Source organism: Ranitomeya imitator, chromosome 1 (genome assembly GCF_032444005.1).
Source record: "Ranitomeya imitator isolate aRanImi1 chromosome 1, aRanImi1.pri, whole genome shotgun sequence".
NCBI classification, from domain to species: domain Eukaryota; kingdom Metazoa; phylum Chordata; class Amphibia; order Anura; family Dendrobatidae; genus Ranitomeya; species Ranitomeya imitator.
Window position 1 is genome coordinate 1,196,136,919 of NC_091282.1, and position 19,286 is coordinate 1,196,156,204.

A 19,286-nucleotide genomic window follows, 5' to 3' on the forward strand; every position below is an offset into this window, starting at 1 on the left:
AGTAGTAACTACCTGCCTGTTAGTACTTAGGCACGTTTTTGTTGTTTTTCAGAAGGCTTTAGATATACCCTTTAGGTTATTCAGTCCTATGTGTTATATTTGGTGGTCTTACTGGGCTCTGATGGGCTGACAATTTAGACCCTTCCCTGTTTGTCAAGCATCTTATCCCCCCTCCTCTGGAACTCTCTGCCCCAACACGTCCGACTATCAACCACAGTCGGATCCTTCAGACGGAACCTGAAAACTCATCTCTTCAGGAAAGCCCACAGCCTGCACTGACCCCGCTGCCTCATCACCAACGAAGCTACCGCCTCACCAACACCGGAGCTACCGCCTCACCAACACCGGAGCTCCTGCAACCCTCAACCTACTGTCTCCTTCCCCATAATCCTGTAGAATGTAAGCCCGCAAGGGCAGGGTCATCGCCCCTCTGTATCAGTCCGTCATTGTTAGTTTGTTTACTGTATGTGATATTTGTAACTTGTATGTAACCCCTTCTCATGTACAGCACCATGGAATCAATGGTGCTATATAAATAAATAATAATAATAATAATCTTAGATGCTGTTGAGAGCAGCATCTGAGGGTTTGTTTTATTCCCCAAGAGAAGAATGATACCATGAATCTAATGAGATTTCTGTATTCCAGAGCACTCAAGTCGTAATCGGAGGAACGCCGGCCGCACCAACGCCCAGGCGACCAGCTGTATATTAAGCAGCGATGACGAGGATGCATTAGACAATGATATATTGGCAAGCAGAAGGTCCAGCAAGCTCCCTCCTACAATGCATACCACCTCAAGGTATAAGCTGCTGTCATCATGACCTAGATGCTGCATATGGCGCAGTGTTATAATTCTCCCACCCAGCCACTAAAGAAAAAAAAATCCTCTGCTTTGTTCAGAAAAACAAAAAGTAAAGTTAACTTATAAGTTGATAAAATATACAGAAACTTTGTAATTACGTTATTTTGAGTTGTTGCGTTCTGTATTACACTCTAGAGCTGTATTCACAATTCTGCCTGGTAGTTATTGCAGATCTTTAGGAAAGGTGAAATCCAGTCACAAGACGTTATTCCTAGTGATGAGTGAGCGTGCTCGGATAAGGTGTTATTCGAGCACACTCATGTCCTAATTGAGTATTTTCGGCGAGCTCGAAAAAATGCTTGAGTCGCCTCGGATGTTCGACAGACACAACACATGCAGGGATTTCCTGACAGACCATCCCTTCAAGTGTTGTGGCTGTCGAGCATTTTTTTTCAAGGTCGCTGAAAATACTTGATTAGGACTCGAGAGTGCTCGGATAACACTTTATCCGAGCACCCTCGCTCATCATTAGTTATTACCTATCCACTCGAAGGGTGCTAACTTCTAGGTCGAAGGGGCTCTCTGACCACCATTGAGATGCCCACCAATTGCCAGAGCTTGATGGTGCCTTCTCCACCGCTAATCCATTCATTCTCTGTGAGTGGCGGAGAAAGCCATCTACCTGTACGTGATTTCACTTTTTCAAACACCTTTGGTCAGTACTTCTCGCAGGACACATGACCAGTTGTCTCAAGCAAACGACCCTTTTATGCCGTCAACATATGGCCTGCACCAAATTAACACGTTGATCCCTACTGAGTGGAATGATGCAATTCTTCTCGCGTTCTAAAAAAAAATGGACACATAGCGTTCAGCAGATGGATCCCTCAGTAATGAATGGATCTGTTTCCGGTGATTATTGTTATGACATTGGGCTGAGCTTTCCAAAAAAGAGAAGCGGCACAGGAGAAGTCGTGGATACCGAAGTGTTAGGTGATTAATGAGGTTGTCCAAGAGTATGATATTGATAATCGATTCTTAAGATGCTTTATTAACATCAGGTCTGCAGTGTTTTGATGCCCGGCAGCCCCACCACCAACTAGGCACCGTGCATAGTGGCCATTCTCTGCTACTTCAGCTTGTCGCCTAATGAGGCAAATGAGTGTTGAGCTGCAGTACCTGGGAACGGCCCCTACGCTGTGCTGTTCTGGATCAATACACCTGCAAACAACTGATCGCTGGGGGGCATGATGTCAGATCCCCACCGATCCGGCATCCTCAAGAAGACCCGGGCAATGATGGGACAGCAGGCAGTCTTTAGTGTGTACTACTACTAGTTGTGGGAACGTTGCAACATGCGTATTTTGATATAGTTTAGTGACTTGTTTGTTCTTTGTTTCTACAGATCGTCTGGGAGCGTGACTTGTCCAATTTGCATGGATGGTTACTCAGAGGTGCGTTTTGCTGTTTAAAGCATTGTCTTACTGAAATCTGAAGTGTTCGGCATGACTGCAATTATTGGTGATAACCTCCTTCCCATGATGCACCTCTGTAACCCCCCGGCCGGTAGTGTTGGTAGGATTGCGATGTAGTTTGCACAAAGAAAACTATGCGGATTCTGATGCATCTATGCACCGTAATCCAGGTGGATAACAAAACCAATAATATAGTAGTACATATGAGAAAACAACAAAATGTAAACTGTGGGTCAAAAAATGTACATCCTGCCTGAACAACCAATTACATGGAAGGCATGAGTCTGTTCATGTGTGAAACAAGACCTGCAAAGTGGACGAGGATCATAAAGCACGCATCGATAGGGGGGGAAAAAGCAATACCCTAAACGTTACGCCACTCAAAATGTGGCTTTATCAAGGGCAAGGTTGCATCCAAGTGTGCCATCTGTGTATGGCTATTAGTTTTACACTCTGAAATAAATGTATCGAAAGTAGACACTATAAAGAATAATTGAATTTAAGAGCATGTTCACACTGAGGTTTTTTCATCAGAAACTTTCCTAACTCTATTATCACATCTTGGGGGGGGGGGGGGGGGATGGAGGTTAACCCTTCATGGTTTTTGGAAAGTTTGTGCTCCAATAACTCCTGGAAAAAAGTTCATTGTGAGTAGACCCTAAGAGCGAATTCTGGTGTAATTATTGGTTTTCCAACTCTGAAAAGTGTTTGCTTTAATGTGCTGAAATTACTTTTCTCCTTCGCCTCATTGGGGGACACAGGAACATGGGTTATGCTGCTGTCACTAGGAGGCTGACACTAAGCTGAGACAAAAAAAGGTTAGCTCCTCCCCTGCAGTATACACCCTCATGCTGGCTACCGGAGACCCAGTTCAAGCTTAGTGTTCGTAGGAGGCACACTGTTTTTTTTTTTTAATTCTACCCGGACGAAGGGGGCGACGGATTCTTTCATGGTCCGATCTCCCCCGAACCAACAACAGGCGAGCACGGGAGTTTTACCTCTCCGTATCCTCTCCTGCGACGTGGGAGCCACTGCCTGAGCTGACTTTTTTCTTTTTGGGCGACGGTTTTTTCCCTAAAAGGGCGCCGATCTCCCCACTTTGTTCAGACGAGCACTGGTGTTTTCCTCCAGTACCCTCTTCTGCAGCCAGGCCTTTTTATTGCCGGACATCTGCCCTGTCCACCAGGTTTCACCCTCGGCTGTACAGAGGCACTAGTACCCGTGGCGTCCGTGCAGCACACCCTGCATCACCACTGCATGCGGCTGATTCAGGTGGTGGACGGTTCCTCTCCACCCCCCTTTCTGGGACTGGTGGATGGAGGCTTCCCAACCCCTGCACCGTCCCTGTCTTTCACCCCAGACACTCCTACCTCGGCCCCTGGTGCGCTGCTCCATCAGGGTAAGTGTCTGGTTCGGAGGGCTCCCCCTTACTAGTGGCACACTTTATTCCTGGGCCCCTTTGTTGTCCCGGCCATCAGCGGCCGCGCGGCCATCTTGGATCCTCTCTGCACGCCGCAGCTCCAGGTCTCCCAGCCGCAGCGTCCTCCTTGTGCAGCGCTGTGCACGCCGGCTGTCACCTAGTCCTCCTGCCGCCTTCCTCTTCCTCTGTGGGACACAGGACCAGGGTAAGGAGACTGTCAGCTCTCTCCTGCAGCGCCGCCCTCGCTTCCTTAGGCTAGACCCTGGGTATCTGGCATTAGTGTACACCATGTCTCAGTCTAAGACTAAAAAATCCTCAAAGGTGCATTCGACCTTTTTTTCTGCGTGTACCACCTGCCAGGCTACACTTCCCCGCCCTCAAAGCTCTCCCCTCTGCTCTGCCTGCGATGTCCCATGTGCCCAGGAGCCCTCCACCGCCACCGACTCCGGCGTGCCTAGCCCCCCCCCCCGTGGGTCGCTTCACTTTCGCAGTCCGTGGATTTTTTAGCCAACGCCATCAAATCCATTCAAAATCCTCCCGGGGAACGGGGCAATCCGTTACAGGTCCTAAGAGATCCCTCTGTAGCAGGGGAATCGTCGGCCAGCAGGGGCCGCTCTCTCCATAAAGAGGCACGGTCATCCAGAAAACGGACCCGCACTACCTCTCCTGAGCGCTCACCTCGCCACTCAGACTCTGGCAGCTCCACCTCTCGCTCACCCTCTTTGGGGGCTCGCAGCGTTCACGACTCTGAACATGAGTCCGAAGTATCTTTGGACCCGGAGGCTCCGGAGTTCAGAGCTACGGTTGACTCCCTCATTGTAGCAGTCAATCACGCACTTAAGGTGGATGATGACTCTAATTCCGCTCCGGAACACGCTGTCTCTTTTACCAGAACCAAGCGTTCCCACAAAACTTTTGCCTCTCACCCAGATTTTCTGGATATAGTCAGGCGACACAGGGAGCGTCCAGATAAGCGTTTCACGGGTAAGAAGTATCCCTTTTCAGCAGATCTCGTGAAAGACTGGACGGATCCCCCTATAGTAGATCCTCCGGTCTCGCGCCTGGCTTCTAAAACGCTTCTTTCAGTCCCGGACGGCGCTTCAATTAAGAGTCCCACCGAACGCCAGCTAGACTCTCTAGCTCGCTCTGTGTACGAAGCCTCAGGCTCTTCCCTATCCCCCTCCTTCGCCGCAGCTTGGGTGGCCAAGGCAATGGTTTCCTGGGCGGATGCTCTAGCGAAATCCATTCATGAACAGGACCTCCCGTCTGAGATGGCGGACCTGGCTAAACAGATAGCCATGGCTAGTGATTACGTGATGTACGCCTCCCTCGATGCAGCGAATTGCGCAGCATCGGCGGCTTCTAACGCCATCTCTATCAGAAGGACTCTTTGGCTCAGAGAGTGGCGCGCAGATTCCTCCTCTAAAAAATCTCTGATCTCTCTCCCTTTTCAAAGTGGGCGCCTTTTCGGTGAAAAGCTTGACCAGCTGATTTCTGACGCCACAGGGGGAAAGAGCAAGTTCCTTCCCCAACAGAGGCCCAAGGCGGCCTTCCAGCGCCAGCCTTACTTTCGTTTTCGGCCCTTTCGTACCAGCCCAGCCTGGCCCAATCCTACCGGTCTTTCCAGATCAGACCGATCCGCTCGCACAGACAGAGACACTCGTCCCTCCTTCAGGCCGAATCCTTCCTGGCGCGGAAAGCCGAGGCAGTCCAGAACCAGAGGTTCGAGACCCCCCCAGATTCCCGTCTCAATGACTCGGGAACGGCGCCAGTCGATACCACCGGAGTAGGAGGACGTCTACTCCTTTTTCAGCAAGCCTGGCTCTCCGTCATTCACGACGAATGGGTCAGGGATCTGGTATCGTCTGGCTACAAAATAGAGTTCTCCACGCCTCCTCCAACTCGGTTTTTCCCCTCTCGTCTCCCCAGCTCGGGAGCTCAGTCTCGCGCCCTCCTTTGCGCCATTCACTCCCTCCGCCAAAGCGGGGTCATTGTTCCGGTCCCGGAGCACGAGAGGTTCAAAGGTTTCTACTCAAACCTCTTCGTCGTGCCAAAGAAGGACGGAAAAGTGCGCCCCATTTTGGATCTGAAGCTCCTGAACAAGTGCATAAGAGTACGGCACTTCAGGATGGAATCGCTCAGATCGGTCATATCGTCGATGGAAAGGGGGGAATTCTTGGCATCGATAGACATCAAGGATGCCTATCTTCACATTCCGATATTCCCGCCTTTTCAGAGGTTCCTCCGCTTTGCCGTTCTGGAGGACCACTTCCAGTTCACGGCCTTACCCTTCGGTCTTGCCACGGCGCCCAGGGTATTCACAAAGGTCATGGCGGCTGTCATGGCTGTCCTTCATTCTCGAGGAGTCGTCGTGTTACCTTACTTAGACGATCTCCTCATAAAGGGCCCGTCTTTTCAGGCCTGCGAGTCAAGCGTCCACATTACCCTGGATTCTCTTTCGCGCCTGGGCTGGTTGATCAACTTAGACAAGTCCTCTCCCGTTCTTGCCCGTCGGATCTCCTTTCTGGGAATGATCCTGGACACTTCAAGGGGGCTGGTCTTGCTTCCTCGGCCCAAGGCCCAAGCGCTTCAGCAGGGAGCCCGAACGCTCTGCCATCCTCGCCCGCGAACCATTCGGTTCGCCATGAAGATTCTAGGAAAGATGGTTGCAGCAATCGAAGCGGTTCCTTTCGCTCAACTCCATCTCCGCCCCTTGCAACAGGCTTTGCTGGGCAACTGGGACAGGAGTCTCCCATCTCTCGACCGCCCTTGCCCCCTGTCCCCGCGGGTCAGACAATCTCTCGTATGGTGGACCCTGGGTCAATCTCTTCTCCAGGGGAAGTCCTTCCTTCCGATCCGCTGGTTAGTGGTAACTACCGACGCCAGTCTTCTCGGCTGGGGGGCGGTGTTTCTTCACCCCTCCGCCCAGGGCCGTTGGACAGTTCGGGAATCCAGGCTCCCCATCAACATCCTGGAGATTCGTGCTATCAGACTTGCCCTGAGTCGCTTTCACACCCTGCTCGCGGGTCACCCAATACGAGTCCAATCGGACAACGTCACGGCGGTGGCTTACATCAACCACCAGGGGGGTACCCGCAGCAGGGCAGCGATGCAGGAAGTCTCTCATATCCTTCGTTGGGCCGAAACCAACCATTCCACCATCTCTGCGGTGCACATTCCGGGAGTCGAGAACTGGGCGGCGGACTTCCTGAGCCGCCAGGGCCTTGCCTCGGGGGAGTGGGAACTCCACCCAGAGGTCTTTCGACAGATCTGTCTTCGCTGGGGGACCCCGGACGTGGATCTGATGGCGTCCAGATTGAACGCCAAGGTCCACAACTTCATTGCTCGCTCTCGGGATCCCCAGGCCATAGGAGTAGACGCGCTGATTTCTCAGTGGCATCCGTTTCAACTCCCTTACGTGTTCCCTCCTCTCCCCTTACTGCCGAAGGCGATCCGGAAAATCAAGTCGGAGGGAGTTCCGGTCATTCTGGTCGCCCCAGACTGGCCACGCCGCGCTTGGTACGCGGAACTCGTTCGGCTCGTAGCCGACGTTCCCTGGCGGTTACCAGACCGCCCAGACCTACTCCGCCAAGGTCCGATCTGCCACCAGAGCTCAGGGGCCCTACGTTTAACGGCGTGGCTGTTGAAACCTGGATTCTAACTCGTGCCGGTTTCTCTTAGCAGGTCATTCCCACCATGTTAAGTGCTCGAAAGGCGTCTTCCGCCTCCATTTACCACCGCGTCTGGAAAACCTTCTTCTCATGGTGCAGGCTCCGAGGGCACCCTCCGCTCGTTTTCTCCATCCCTTGCATCTTGAATTTCCTTCAGTCCGGTCTGGACTCCGGATTGGCACTGAGTTCCCTCAAAGGCCAGATCTCAGCGTTATCCGTGCTGTTCCAGCACAGGATCGCCGCCAACCTTCATGTCAAGACCTTCATTCAGGGAGTCTCCCATGTGGTTCCTCCTTACAGGATGCCGTTAGAAACCTGGGATCTCAACTTGGTCCTGGGGGTTCTTCAGGAGCCTCCGTTTGAACCCCTTCAAGACGTTCCGCTATCTGTCCTCTCATGGAAGGTTGCCTTCCTGGTAGTGGTGACGTCCATCAGAAGGGTTTCAGAGCTCGCTGCTTTGTCCTGCCGGGCACCGTTCCTGGCCTTTCATCAGGACAAAGTGGTCCTACGCCCTTCCCCGGCGTTTCTTCCGAAGGTGGTCTCATCTTTTCATCTTAACGAGGACATCATCCTTCCCTCTTTTTGCCCGCAGCCCAAGCATAGGGTCGAGAAGGCTCTCCATACTCTGGACGTGGTACGGGCCCTCAGGAGGTACATTTCCAGAACGGCTCATTTCAGAAAATCGGACGCCCTTTTCCTGCTCCCGGAGGGTCACAGAAAGGGTTTGGCTGCGTCTAAATCCACGATAGCCAGATGGATCCGATCTGCTATCCAGGAATCCTATCGGGTCAGGGGCAGTCCTATCCCGGCGGGGATTAGAGCTCACTCCACTCGGTCGATGGGTGCTTCCTGGGCCATCCGGCACCAGGCAACAGCGGAGCAGGTTTGCAAGGCCGCAACGTGGTCCAGCCTGCATACCTTCACAAAGCATTACAATGTCCACATCCATTCCTCTGCGGATGCGGCCCTTGGCAGGCGTATCCTGCAAGCGGCCGTTGCGCATTTGTAGTCAGATGGTACACGGAGTTATTTGGTTGTTTTGTTTCCCTCCCAGGGACGTCCCATGGTCCTGTGTCCCCCAATGAGGCGAAGGAGAAATAGGGATTTTTGTGTGTACTCACCGTAAAATCCTTTTCTCCGAGCCACTCATTGGGGGACACAGCACCCACCCTGGTTGCCTTACGGCTCGTTACCTTTTTTGGTCTTTGACTGTTTGTTTGACATGTTATATGCTAATGTTACTTGATATATTGTTGTTATTATCCTACTGCTTTTGCACTGAACTGGGTCTCTGGAAGCCAGCATGAGGGTGTATACTGCAGGGGAGGAGCTAACCTTTTTTTGTCTCAGCTTAGTGTCAGCCTCCTAGTGACAGCAGCATAACCCATGGTCCTGTGTCCCCCAATGAGTGGCTCGGAGAAAAGGATTTTACGGTGAGTACACACAAAAATCCCTATTTTTCCCCCATCACTCGGTTATATGGCTGTTTTGAAAGCAAATTACACATTTTGAAAGAATTATGTTGCAAAATACAGTGATGGAAAAGCAATAATTGTTGTCTCATCTAGAGATGTTGCATCATGGCGCCACACCCATAATGTTTTTATATTTTAGTGATTAAAAAAATGTGGGGGGGAATAATTCTTTGATTTCCATATTTAGATTTTTTTTTTGAATCAGATATTTTTATTAAACCATCAAAATTGTGCATAGACAATAAAAGGAATAGTTTGTTTTCAGCAATATACAAATACACAATACTTTTTTTTTTTGTTAGAAAACTTATTTAGTCCCAAACCAAACTCCCACCCCCCTTCCCCCCACCCACTAGAGACCTGTCAAGAGTCATCCCCCACTAAATTATCACATACAAAAGTACAAGAAGAGGAAGATGACTTGTCAAAAAATATTTCCATAGGGGCAAAAGGTCTTCAGGTCACATTGATTCAAGCCACGGGCTCCACAACCTGTCAAAGAGGTCCATCTTATTCCTCCTAACGTAGATACTCTTCTCCAAAGCAATGATATGGTCCACTTGCTTCATAAAGTCTCTCCTTGTTGGTGGCTCTTCCCTAATCCAGAATTTGGCGATCAACTTTCGCGCAATAAATAACAGTCTAGCTATAACCGTTTTATACAGCTTATCAGTTATTACCTCCTCCACATAGCCCAAAACACATACCAGAGGATCCCGAGGCACATTACAACTATATGCCAAACCCACTTTATTCAACACCACCACCCAAAAGGAGGACAGCCTGGGGCACTGCCACAACATATGAAGGATGCCTGCTTCGGACTGCGAGCATCTAGGGCATTCTGAATTAGGCCTTAATCCGGCTTTGAACAACATGTCTGGGGTTCTGTAAGCCCTATGAATGACAAATAATTGTGACAGCCTACCAGGCTCACTCATTGATATCTTGGGCACATAATCCAATACTGATTCCCATCGGTCATCATCAATCGCCCCCAGGTCAGCCTCCCATTTCGCCCTTGCTCTAATAGGGTGCTCCGCCAGAAAAGAAAATAGAAGGAATTCATATATACCCGAAATCACCCCCTTCGTGCCTCCCCCTTCAAGGATAAAATCCAGCATAAGATCCACCTGGATTTCAACAGGCCTTCTCTTACACTGTGCCCGGTACGCATGAGAAAGACGACGGTATTGGTACATCTCAGACTCCGGGAGTAAAAATTCTTCCTGCAATATCTCAAAGTCTCTAATTCTACCCTGATGTAAAATCTGGCCCATCCGAGAGATGCCTGCCTCCCTCCAAATATGAAATCCCTCCATCTGTCTAAACTCCTGTAGGACACAGTTGTTCCAAATGGGTGAGAATCTAGTGAGTGCCCGTACACCCCTAATTCCTTTAACTTTATCCCACACCTTGTGAATGAGCCTTACAGTGCAAAATTTAGAACCTTTCTCACGGAAATGTCCCCCCTCTAGGCCCTCACTCAACACCTTTGTCCCAATCAATGATCTCAGGCTGCAAGGTGCCCGCATCCCACCTGACCCATCTCCCCATCCCTTGAAATGCTGACACTGTGAGGCCAAAAAATACAACCACGGATTGGGCAATGCCACCCCTCCCTCCGTCTTTGGTCTCTGTAGGGTTTCCTGTTTAAATCTGGGGCTCTTCCCACCCCAGATCAGCTCACCAAACAAAGATCTAATCCTCCGAAACCTATTCTGCGATATCCATATAAGGGAATTGTGCAACACATAGAGTAACTGCGGCATCACAATCATCTTTATCAGGTTAATCCTACCAATTACCGATAAGTGTAGCTTTTTCCACGCCTGGACCTTGGTACGTATCTTACGCAGAAGAGGTGCCAAATTCAGTTCCTCAAAGCTAGTCAGAGGGAGTGCGATCTGAATCCCCAAGTACTTAAATTTCTCAACTAGCCTCAACCTTGTGACAGAGTCCCCCCCATCACCGTCCCCACTATCCCCATCTATCAACATCATATTCGATTTGTCCCAATTGATCCTTAAGCCCGAATAACTCCCGAATTCCTCAATAATGGCCTCCGTCTTTACCAAGGTCCCCTCGGAATCCTCCAAGAAGAGCAGGATATCATCAGCGTATAACGCTACTTTTTCTTCCGCCTCCCCGTACATAAAACCCTTCACCTCCCGGGACCCTCTGATCTTTGCGGCAAGGGGTTCCACCGCCAAGGCGAAGAGCAGCGGGGACAGAGGGCAGCCCTGTCTAGTACCTCTAGATAAAGAGAAAGTCTCAGAGAGAGCGTCATTCACTCTAATTTTGGCCACCGGAGAAGAGTACAACAGCCGCACCCATGAGATAAATTTAGGTCCAAACCCCATTCGTTCCAGTACTGACCACAAATAACTCCACTCCACGCAATTAAAAGCCTTATGAGCGTCCAAGGATACCACAACCCGTTTGCCAACATTGTCAGAAGGGATTTGCAAATTTAAAAATAACCTTCTCAGATTAAGTGCCGTTGATTTATTGGGCATAAAGCCTGACTGATCCGGGTGAACCAGTCTGTCAATCACCCTAGATAACCTGTTTGCCAGAGCTTTTGCCAGTATCTTAATGTCAGCCGTCAAAAGTGAGATTGGTCTATAGGATTCTGGTAATTGTGGGTCCTTGTCGGCCTTAGGGATAACGACCACGATAGCCTCTCTCATTGAAACAGGTAACTCCCCTCTTTCCAATGACCTATTATACACCTCCGACAGTTTGGCCAACAAAGTTTCTTTCAATACCTTGTACATCTCAGCTGGAATACCATCCGCCCCCGGAGCCCTACCCCCAGCAACCCCCGCCAAAGCGGCCCCCAATTCTTCCTCCCCAATCGGCTCCTCCAACAACTCACAGTCTTCTTTACTCAACCTAGGCAGGTCAATCCCCTCCAAGTAGTCCGTCATGTCCTCAGCCCCCCTGTCCACACTTGAAGTATATAGCTTGTTGTAGAATTTCCTAAACACTTCCAAAATCTGCTCCCCCTGAGTAACCAATATTCCATCTTCCCTCCTAATGGAGTAGACATGAGAGGAGTCCCTCTGTGCAGACGCCACTACCGAAAGTAAATGCCCCACCTTTTCCCCCTCTGAATAAAAAGACGCTTTTTGAAAGGCCAGCAATCTCTCCGCCCTTCTCAAATATAATTGATTGACCTCCTCTTGGGCCTTCCTCATCCGACTCTGAGACTCCTTAGTACAATGGGCCCCCAATGCTGCCTCAGCTGCCTTCAGTTCTTCCAGAATAGCTTGATCCTGTACTCTAGTCCTAGTCTTATGTCGTGAAATGTCACGAAACAGAATCCCCCTTAAATACGCCTTCATGGTGTCCCATACTACGTGGCATTCCGCACTCCCATCATTAATCCTAAAAAACTCCTCTATTTCAGCCCCCACCCTTTCCATGTCCAAGAGTTGTAACCAGGAGGGGTGGACCTTCCATCCCATCTTCCGTGAACCAACCTGTTCAGATAATTTTAATGATACCCGAACTGGACTATGATCTGATAGAATCCTGGGATTATATTCCACCTCACTTAACAATTCGTTCATCCCATCATTGCCCATGGCGACATCGATACGAGACATAGAACCATACGTGGTCGAGTAACAGGAATAAGAATAAGTATTAGCGTTTCGAACCCGCCATAAGTCAATCCAGCCTATTTCTCTAAGGTAATTCCCAAAAGGAGTGCCATTACCGTCCCTACGTAGCGGAGCGTGATTACTCTTATCCCAATGGTCGTCGGCAATATTGTTCACATCTCCAACCACCAGAAGAGGAACCCCGACCCACCCTCTCATATGCTCCAATATCTCTTGAATTTTCTTACCAGAATACGGCGGGGGTATATAGAAACAATGCAAATCAGACGGTTAAGAATTTTACACACCAAAAGGACATACTGACCATCTTTATCAATTTTAACCTCAACTTCCTCAAATGGAGTACTAGTATGGATCAAAACAGACACCCCCCTTGCATAATTAGAGAAAGTCGAGTGATATGCCCTGCGCACCCATTTTTTCTGTAACATATCTACTTTTTCCTCCACTAAGTGAGTTTCTTGCAGGCATATCACCGAGGGCCTCTGTTTCACTAAGTACTGAAATATTGCCGCACGTTTAGTAGCGTCCGCTAGCCCCCTAACATTCCAACTTATAATATTAACCTTCCCTCCCATTTCCTTAGAAAAAGGTATAAAATAAGAATCGTCTCTCCCAGGTCTCCCCCAATGCCCTCCTCCCCCCCCTTCCCACCCCCCATCCCAACAACTAACCCAACCTTCCCCATCTAAAACTCAAGATAACTCAGATACTCCGAACTTTCTTTCTCTATATGAGAACCGAGGGCACTTAGTATACCCTAGAACTAAGTCTTTTGCCGTCCATCTCTTCCCCCCACACCGCGACCAATATGAAATATTCATTACGCCGCCGAACATAATACTGTAAACGTTAGGTGCAGTTGAACCATCTACAACAGTAACATTCAGAAAGGACCCCTCCAACGAAGAGAGGCAGAACCAGCAGAGTCACAATCCTTCCGAAACATTCTTAACGGTTCCGCTCAGTGCCAATCTTCTTGGCGTTGGTGTCCAGCCATTGCATCGCCTCCTCCGGATTTTGAAAAAATTGAACACGGTCCAGCGCCACGACCCTAAGCTTAGCTGGGTAGAGCATTGAATATTTTAGGTCCAGTTCACGGAGCCGTCGCTTGACCTCCCCAAACTTCATTCTAAGTTTCTGCACCGATGCCGAGTAGTCCGGATAAATGGAGATCCGATTCCCATTTATACTCAGGCCATCACTCAGCCTGGCCTTTCTCAGTAAAGTCTCCCGATCCCGGTAGTCCAGAATTTTTGCCAATATGGCACGAGGGGCCGAGCCGGGCGGCAGAGGGCGAGTGGGGACCCGATGAGCCCTTTCCACCGAGAAATGTTTGGTAAGGTCTGCTCCTCCCACCGAGTTCTTGAGCCATGCCTCAATATATTCAGTGGAATTATTTCCCTCCACCTTCTCCGGCACCCCAATTATTCTTAAATTGTTTCTCCGAGATCGGTTTTCCAAATCATCTGTCTTAAATTCCAGCTCTGCAATTCGTTGAATATATTTCTTTTCTCTTTTTAACAGTTCGTTTGTCTGATCCTCCACACTGCCCACACGCTCCTCCACCACCTCCACTCTTTTCTCCACTTTGCGCATAGCAGAGTTAAGGGACTTTATTTCAACTGTCAGATCATCCACCCTCAGATTCAGCGCGGCCAGGGCAGATTTGCAGTGAATAACGACAGAGAAAATGTCCTGCAGTGTTGGTTCCCCCATCCTTGGCTGCTGTACCACATCAGAGTCATTGGTCTGCACAGGGCTAGCAGCAGGTGTCACACTTTCTGCACTGTGCGCTCCCTGCGCCCTCCCTGGGGAACATTGCACCTCCACTTCACCGGTCCCAGCGTCCCCTCCACTTTCTTGCCTCATCAGGGCTTCCTCCACCTCAAGTCCCTCTGGACCCAGCAGCAGGGCTCCCCCCTCCTCCGTGCGGGCAAATCGCTCCAGCCGGGCTATTACCTCCAGCCTCCGGCGGTATGTAGCGCTGGCCCTGGCCGCCTCCTCCTCGGCCACGGCGCCATCTTGAATTTTCGCGCCGGCTGCAGGCGCCGACTGTTTGCGGCGCGGCATCTCCGCTCCTCACCGCTTATCAACTCCGGAGCCTTCTTCCCCTCGCCGGGGACTTGCGGGGTCCCTCTGCCCGGTTTTCGGCGTTCGGCGGCGCCTGAAAGGGTAGGTTTAAGGAGCGGTGCAGGGAGAGAGACCCTTCGCACGTCCGCTCACATTCGTCGCTAGGCCACGCCCCCCCCATATTTTGATTTTATCGATCACTCATGACGGGAACAAGAGAGAGGGGATCCACCCATCAAGGACAGGAAACCTACAGGCTAAAAAAGCGGCACCTCTCCCATTCATCAGTTGGTTTCCTGTCCTTGACAAGGAACCCTCTTACAGGCATACCTGAAGATTGAAGAAAGACTCGGCCGGTCGGCTCAGGCAGCTGTATCTTCCCTGCCTCTGCTGGTTCGGGGTCCCTAAAAGTGCCACAGTGGGTCCGTGAAGACTTTCACAGTTGTGTGTGAGAGTGCATCCTGGGCAATGATGGCCTGCTCTGGCGTGGCTCATTGGGTGCTCGTACGCTCCAGGAGGCAAGGTGGACACACTGGCTGACATGTTCGGGTCCGAAAGCATACCTGACCGATGTGCACAGGAGACGGGTCAGGTGACGCGCACACCAGGGGGCGTGACCGGAAGTGCGCATGGGCCTGATGAGCTGGAACTTCCAGGGGTACTGGAGGGGCGGGCAATAGTGCTGCTCCGACATTTTAAGTGCAGCAGGAGCATGAGTAGGAGCTTCCTTGCTCGTTTTCCCCTTCAGGACAATGGATGTCACCAACAGCAGCCTGATGGGAAGCCCCAGAAGCAGGCAGAACGGTGGTGGCCGTATCGGTGAGAGATGAGTTCTGCAAAGAGTAGCAGATCCAGTCAGAGGAGCTCCAGCAAAGTGGACGAGTCTTCAGCCTCCCGGGATGGTCTTTCGGCTGAGATGTGTTCCCCCCTGTGAAGAATATGGGAGATCTAATTTCATGCCAATCATTTGTATCCTATTTGACATGGGATTATAAAACCCCCTTCAGCGTGGAGCCGTAACAAAACGCCTAGCTAAGCAGGGGGGCGGCAAGCCTCAAAAGGCTGTGATTGATATCTCACACCTTGAGCCAGCTCAGAGCAGGGCAAAGGCATGCATGCAGTATAGAGTCATGCTGAAGCTGCGAAGGAACATCTATATAATTGTCTAAGGGTCACTTCAGTCTGTCTGTCTTTCTGTCACGGATATTCATTGGTTGCGGCCTCTGTCTGTCATGGTAATCCAAGTCGCTGATTGGTCGTGGCAAAACAGCCACGACCAATCAGCGACGGGCACAGTCCGGAAGAAAATGGCCGCTCCTTCCTCCCCGCAGTCAGTGCCCGGCGCCCGCATACTCCCCTGCGGTCACCGCTCACACAGGGTTAATGCCGGCGGTAATGGACCACGTTATGCCACGGGTAACGTTACTGCTGCTATTAACCCTGTGTGTCCCCAACTTTTTACTATTGATGCTGCCTATGCGGCATCAATAGTAAAAAAATGTAATGTTAAAAAAACCAAAAAACTTGCTATTCTCACACTCCGTAGTCCGCCGACCCGCTAGCGCCAGCCGCCATCTTCTGTTCCCGGCGATGCATTGCGAAATTACCCAGAAGACTTATCGGTCTCGCAATGTATCCGATATAACAATTTCGCAATGCATCCGATATAACAATTTCCTGGCGTTTTCTATGTGGTTAGTACATTTAGATTGGCTTCCAATAATTAAGAAGGCTGCCCTCCACTGATCCGGTGTGAATGTGCAGTTTAGGTCTTTTTCCCACTTTTGCAGGTATGTAGCTAGAGAGGGCAGGGTATTCTCCAACATACAGTCGTAGCTTGTGGACAGCGCCCTAATCTGTGATGTCGGGTTCATCAGCATAGAGTAAAGTTTAGATGGCGGTGCAGGCATCTGTTTTTTCCTTTCAGTTAGGAAATGCCGAATCTGCAAATATTTGTAAAAATCCCTTTGAGGGACATTGTTATTTTTCCCGCAGTGATGTAAAAGTACGGTAATTAATTCCTCCCCCTCATACAGGTTCCCAATTGAGGTAGTTTTGGGTAAATTCCAATTTTTAAGTTTGAGGTCCGGTATACAATGTTCCAGTGTCTCTATGGGAGCTTTGAGAAACGCAGTTTGTATAAGGCCTAATTTATTGGTCAGCACTCTCCATAGCTCCAAAACCGTGTCTATTGTTGGGGGCATTTTTAGGTTTCTATTAGGGACTTTAGTTTGATGTGTATGGTAAAAAGCTGAGATATTGGAGGTTCTCATCAATTGCTATCCAGTGCCCATCATCATCATTATTCCACATGAATTGTAACTAGTGTTGAGCATTCCGATACCGCAAGTATCGGGTATCGGCCGATACTTGCGGTATCGGAATTCCGATACCGAGATCCGATACTTTGTGGTATCGGGTATCGGTATCGGATCAATAGGGATGTGTAAAATAAAGAATTAAAATAAAAAATATTGATATGCTCACCTCTCCGGCGGCCCCTGGACATCACGCTGGTAACCGGCCGGCTTCTTTGTTTAAAATGAGCGCCTTTAGGACCTGCGAATGACGTCGCGGCTTCTGATTGGTCGCGTGGCGGTCACATGGGCGGCACGCGACCAATCAGGAGCTGCGACGTCATTCGCAGGTCCTAAAGGCGCTCATTTTAAACAAAGAAGCCGGCCGGTTACCAGCGTGATGTCCAGGGGCCGCCGGAGAGGTGAGCATATCAATATTTTTTATTTTAATTCTTTATTTTACACTTCACTATGGATCCCAGGGCCTGAAGGAGAGTTTCCTCTCCTTCAGACCCTGGGAACCATCAGGATACATTCCGATACTTGATGTCCCATTGACTTGTATTGGTATCGGTATCGGCGATATCCGATATTTTTCGGGTATCGGCCGATACTATCCGATACCGATACTTTCAAGTATCGGACGGTATCGCTCAACACTAATCGTAACGGTTCGAATAATGCGGCCCTGTAGTAACGGACCACCGAGGGGCATCCCAGGCCACCCTTACTCATAGGGATGTAAAGCGTGTCCGCTTGGACTCTGGATTTTCTCTCTTGCCAAATGTATTTTAAAATCATTGCTTGAATCTCTTTTAATATTTTCATTGGAAATATGATGGGGAGATTGCGGAACAAATACAGTATTTGTGGAAGAATTAACATTTTTACCGACGCAATCCTGCCCAGCCATGATAGTTCGTGTTTCTTCATGCGTAACATGTCCGTTTGGATTTTCTTCCTTAGAGTCTCATAATTCAATGATAGCATTTTATCTGCTGAGAGTGTCAGCCGAATACCTAAATACTCAATATGGTCATTTTCCCATTTAAAAGGGTATTTATTCTCAAAGTTTTTTGGGTGTTTTGTGAAAGGGGTTAGGTTTAATACCTGGCATTTAGACACGTTCAGCTTATAATATGATATTTTAGTATATGATGCGATTATTTGCATTGCTACCGGTAATGATTCTGTCGGGTTTGTTAACGCTAGAATGATGTCGTCAGCAAATAAACCTATTTTGTGTTCCGTTTTATTCACCTGAATTCCTGATATCATCGAGTGTGTTCTAATTTTCTCCGCTAGAGGCTCAATCACCAAAGCGAATATAAGGGGTGATAGCGGACACCCCTGTCTCGTCCCGTTAGTAATTAGTTAGTGATTGCTTTAGCAATATTACCCGTAAATCCGAATCTGGCCAGAACCTCAAACAGGTATCCCCAATGCACCCGATGGAACGCCTTCTCCGCGTCCAGGGATAGGAGTAAAGAAGGCGCCCGATCCCTCCCTGGCACATGGATGAGGTCAATCATTCGGCTGGTGCCGTCCAATGTCTGTCTGTCTGTGCACCAGGGAAGGGATTACATCGGAGAGTCTATTTGCTAAGATTTTGGAGTAAAGCTTGAGGTCAGTATTTAGAAGGGATATTGGCCTGAAATTACTTGGATGATCGGGCGTTTTTCCTGGCTTGGGGAGGGGGACTATAGTCGCTTGTAACATTTCTTCTCGTATTTTGCCCGTTTCAAATATATTTTTGCAAGACTAATAATAGATGTGGGGACAGTATTTGGTTGAATAACTTCAAATATTCATTAGTTATACCATCCGGTCCTGGGGATTTATTATTTTTTGTTGCCTGAATGGTTGTGTTTCGACTTTTATGTGGCGAGGTTGGTGTATGTGAGTTGTGGAATGTGTGCTGAGGGTGGTATGTGTGTTCAAGCACGTGGTAGTGTGTGGCGCATTTTGTGTGTGTGTTCATATCCCCGTGTGTGGTGAGTATCCCATGTCGGGGCCCCACCTTAGCAACTGTACGGTATATACTCTTTGGTGCCATCGCTCTCATTCTTTAAGTCCCCCTTGTTCACATCTGGCAGCTGTCAATTTGCCTCCAACACTTTTCCTTTCACTTTTTTCCCATTATGTAGATAGGGGCAAAATTGTTTGGTGAAGTGGAACGCGCGGGGTTAAAATTTCGCCTCACAACATAGCCTATGACGCTCTCAGGGTCCAGACGTGTGACTGTGCAGAATTTTGTGGCTGTAGCTGCAAAGGTGCAGATGCCAATCCCGGACACACACACACATTCAGCTTTATATATTAGATAGATAGATATATATACATATATCTATATACATAATTGTCTAAGGGTCACTTCCGTCTGTCTGTCTGTCCTTCTCTTACGGTTATTCGTTCGCTGATTGGTCTCGGCAGCTGCC

The 19,286-nt window shown here is 49.4% G+C and overlaps 1 protein-coding gene across 1 annotated transcript in view; it reads left to right on the forward strand.

Moving 5' to 3' along the window:
* Positions 1–19,286, forward strand: part of RNF4 (ring finger protein 4) — a 68,395-nt gene that overhangs the window by 43,910 nt on the left and 5,199 nt on the right. The window contains exons 7-8 of the mRNA XM_069744862.1: positions 649–802; positions 2,211–2,259. Of these exons, the coding sequence (XP_069600963.1) occupies positions 649–802; positions 2,211–2,259 (203 nt within the window). The remainder of the gene's footprint in view (positions 1–648; positions 803–2,210; positions 2,260–19,286) is intronic.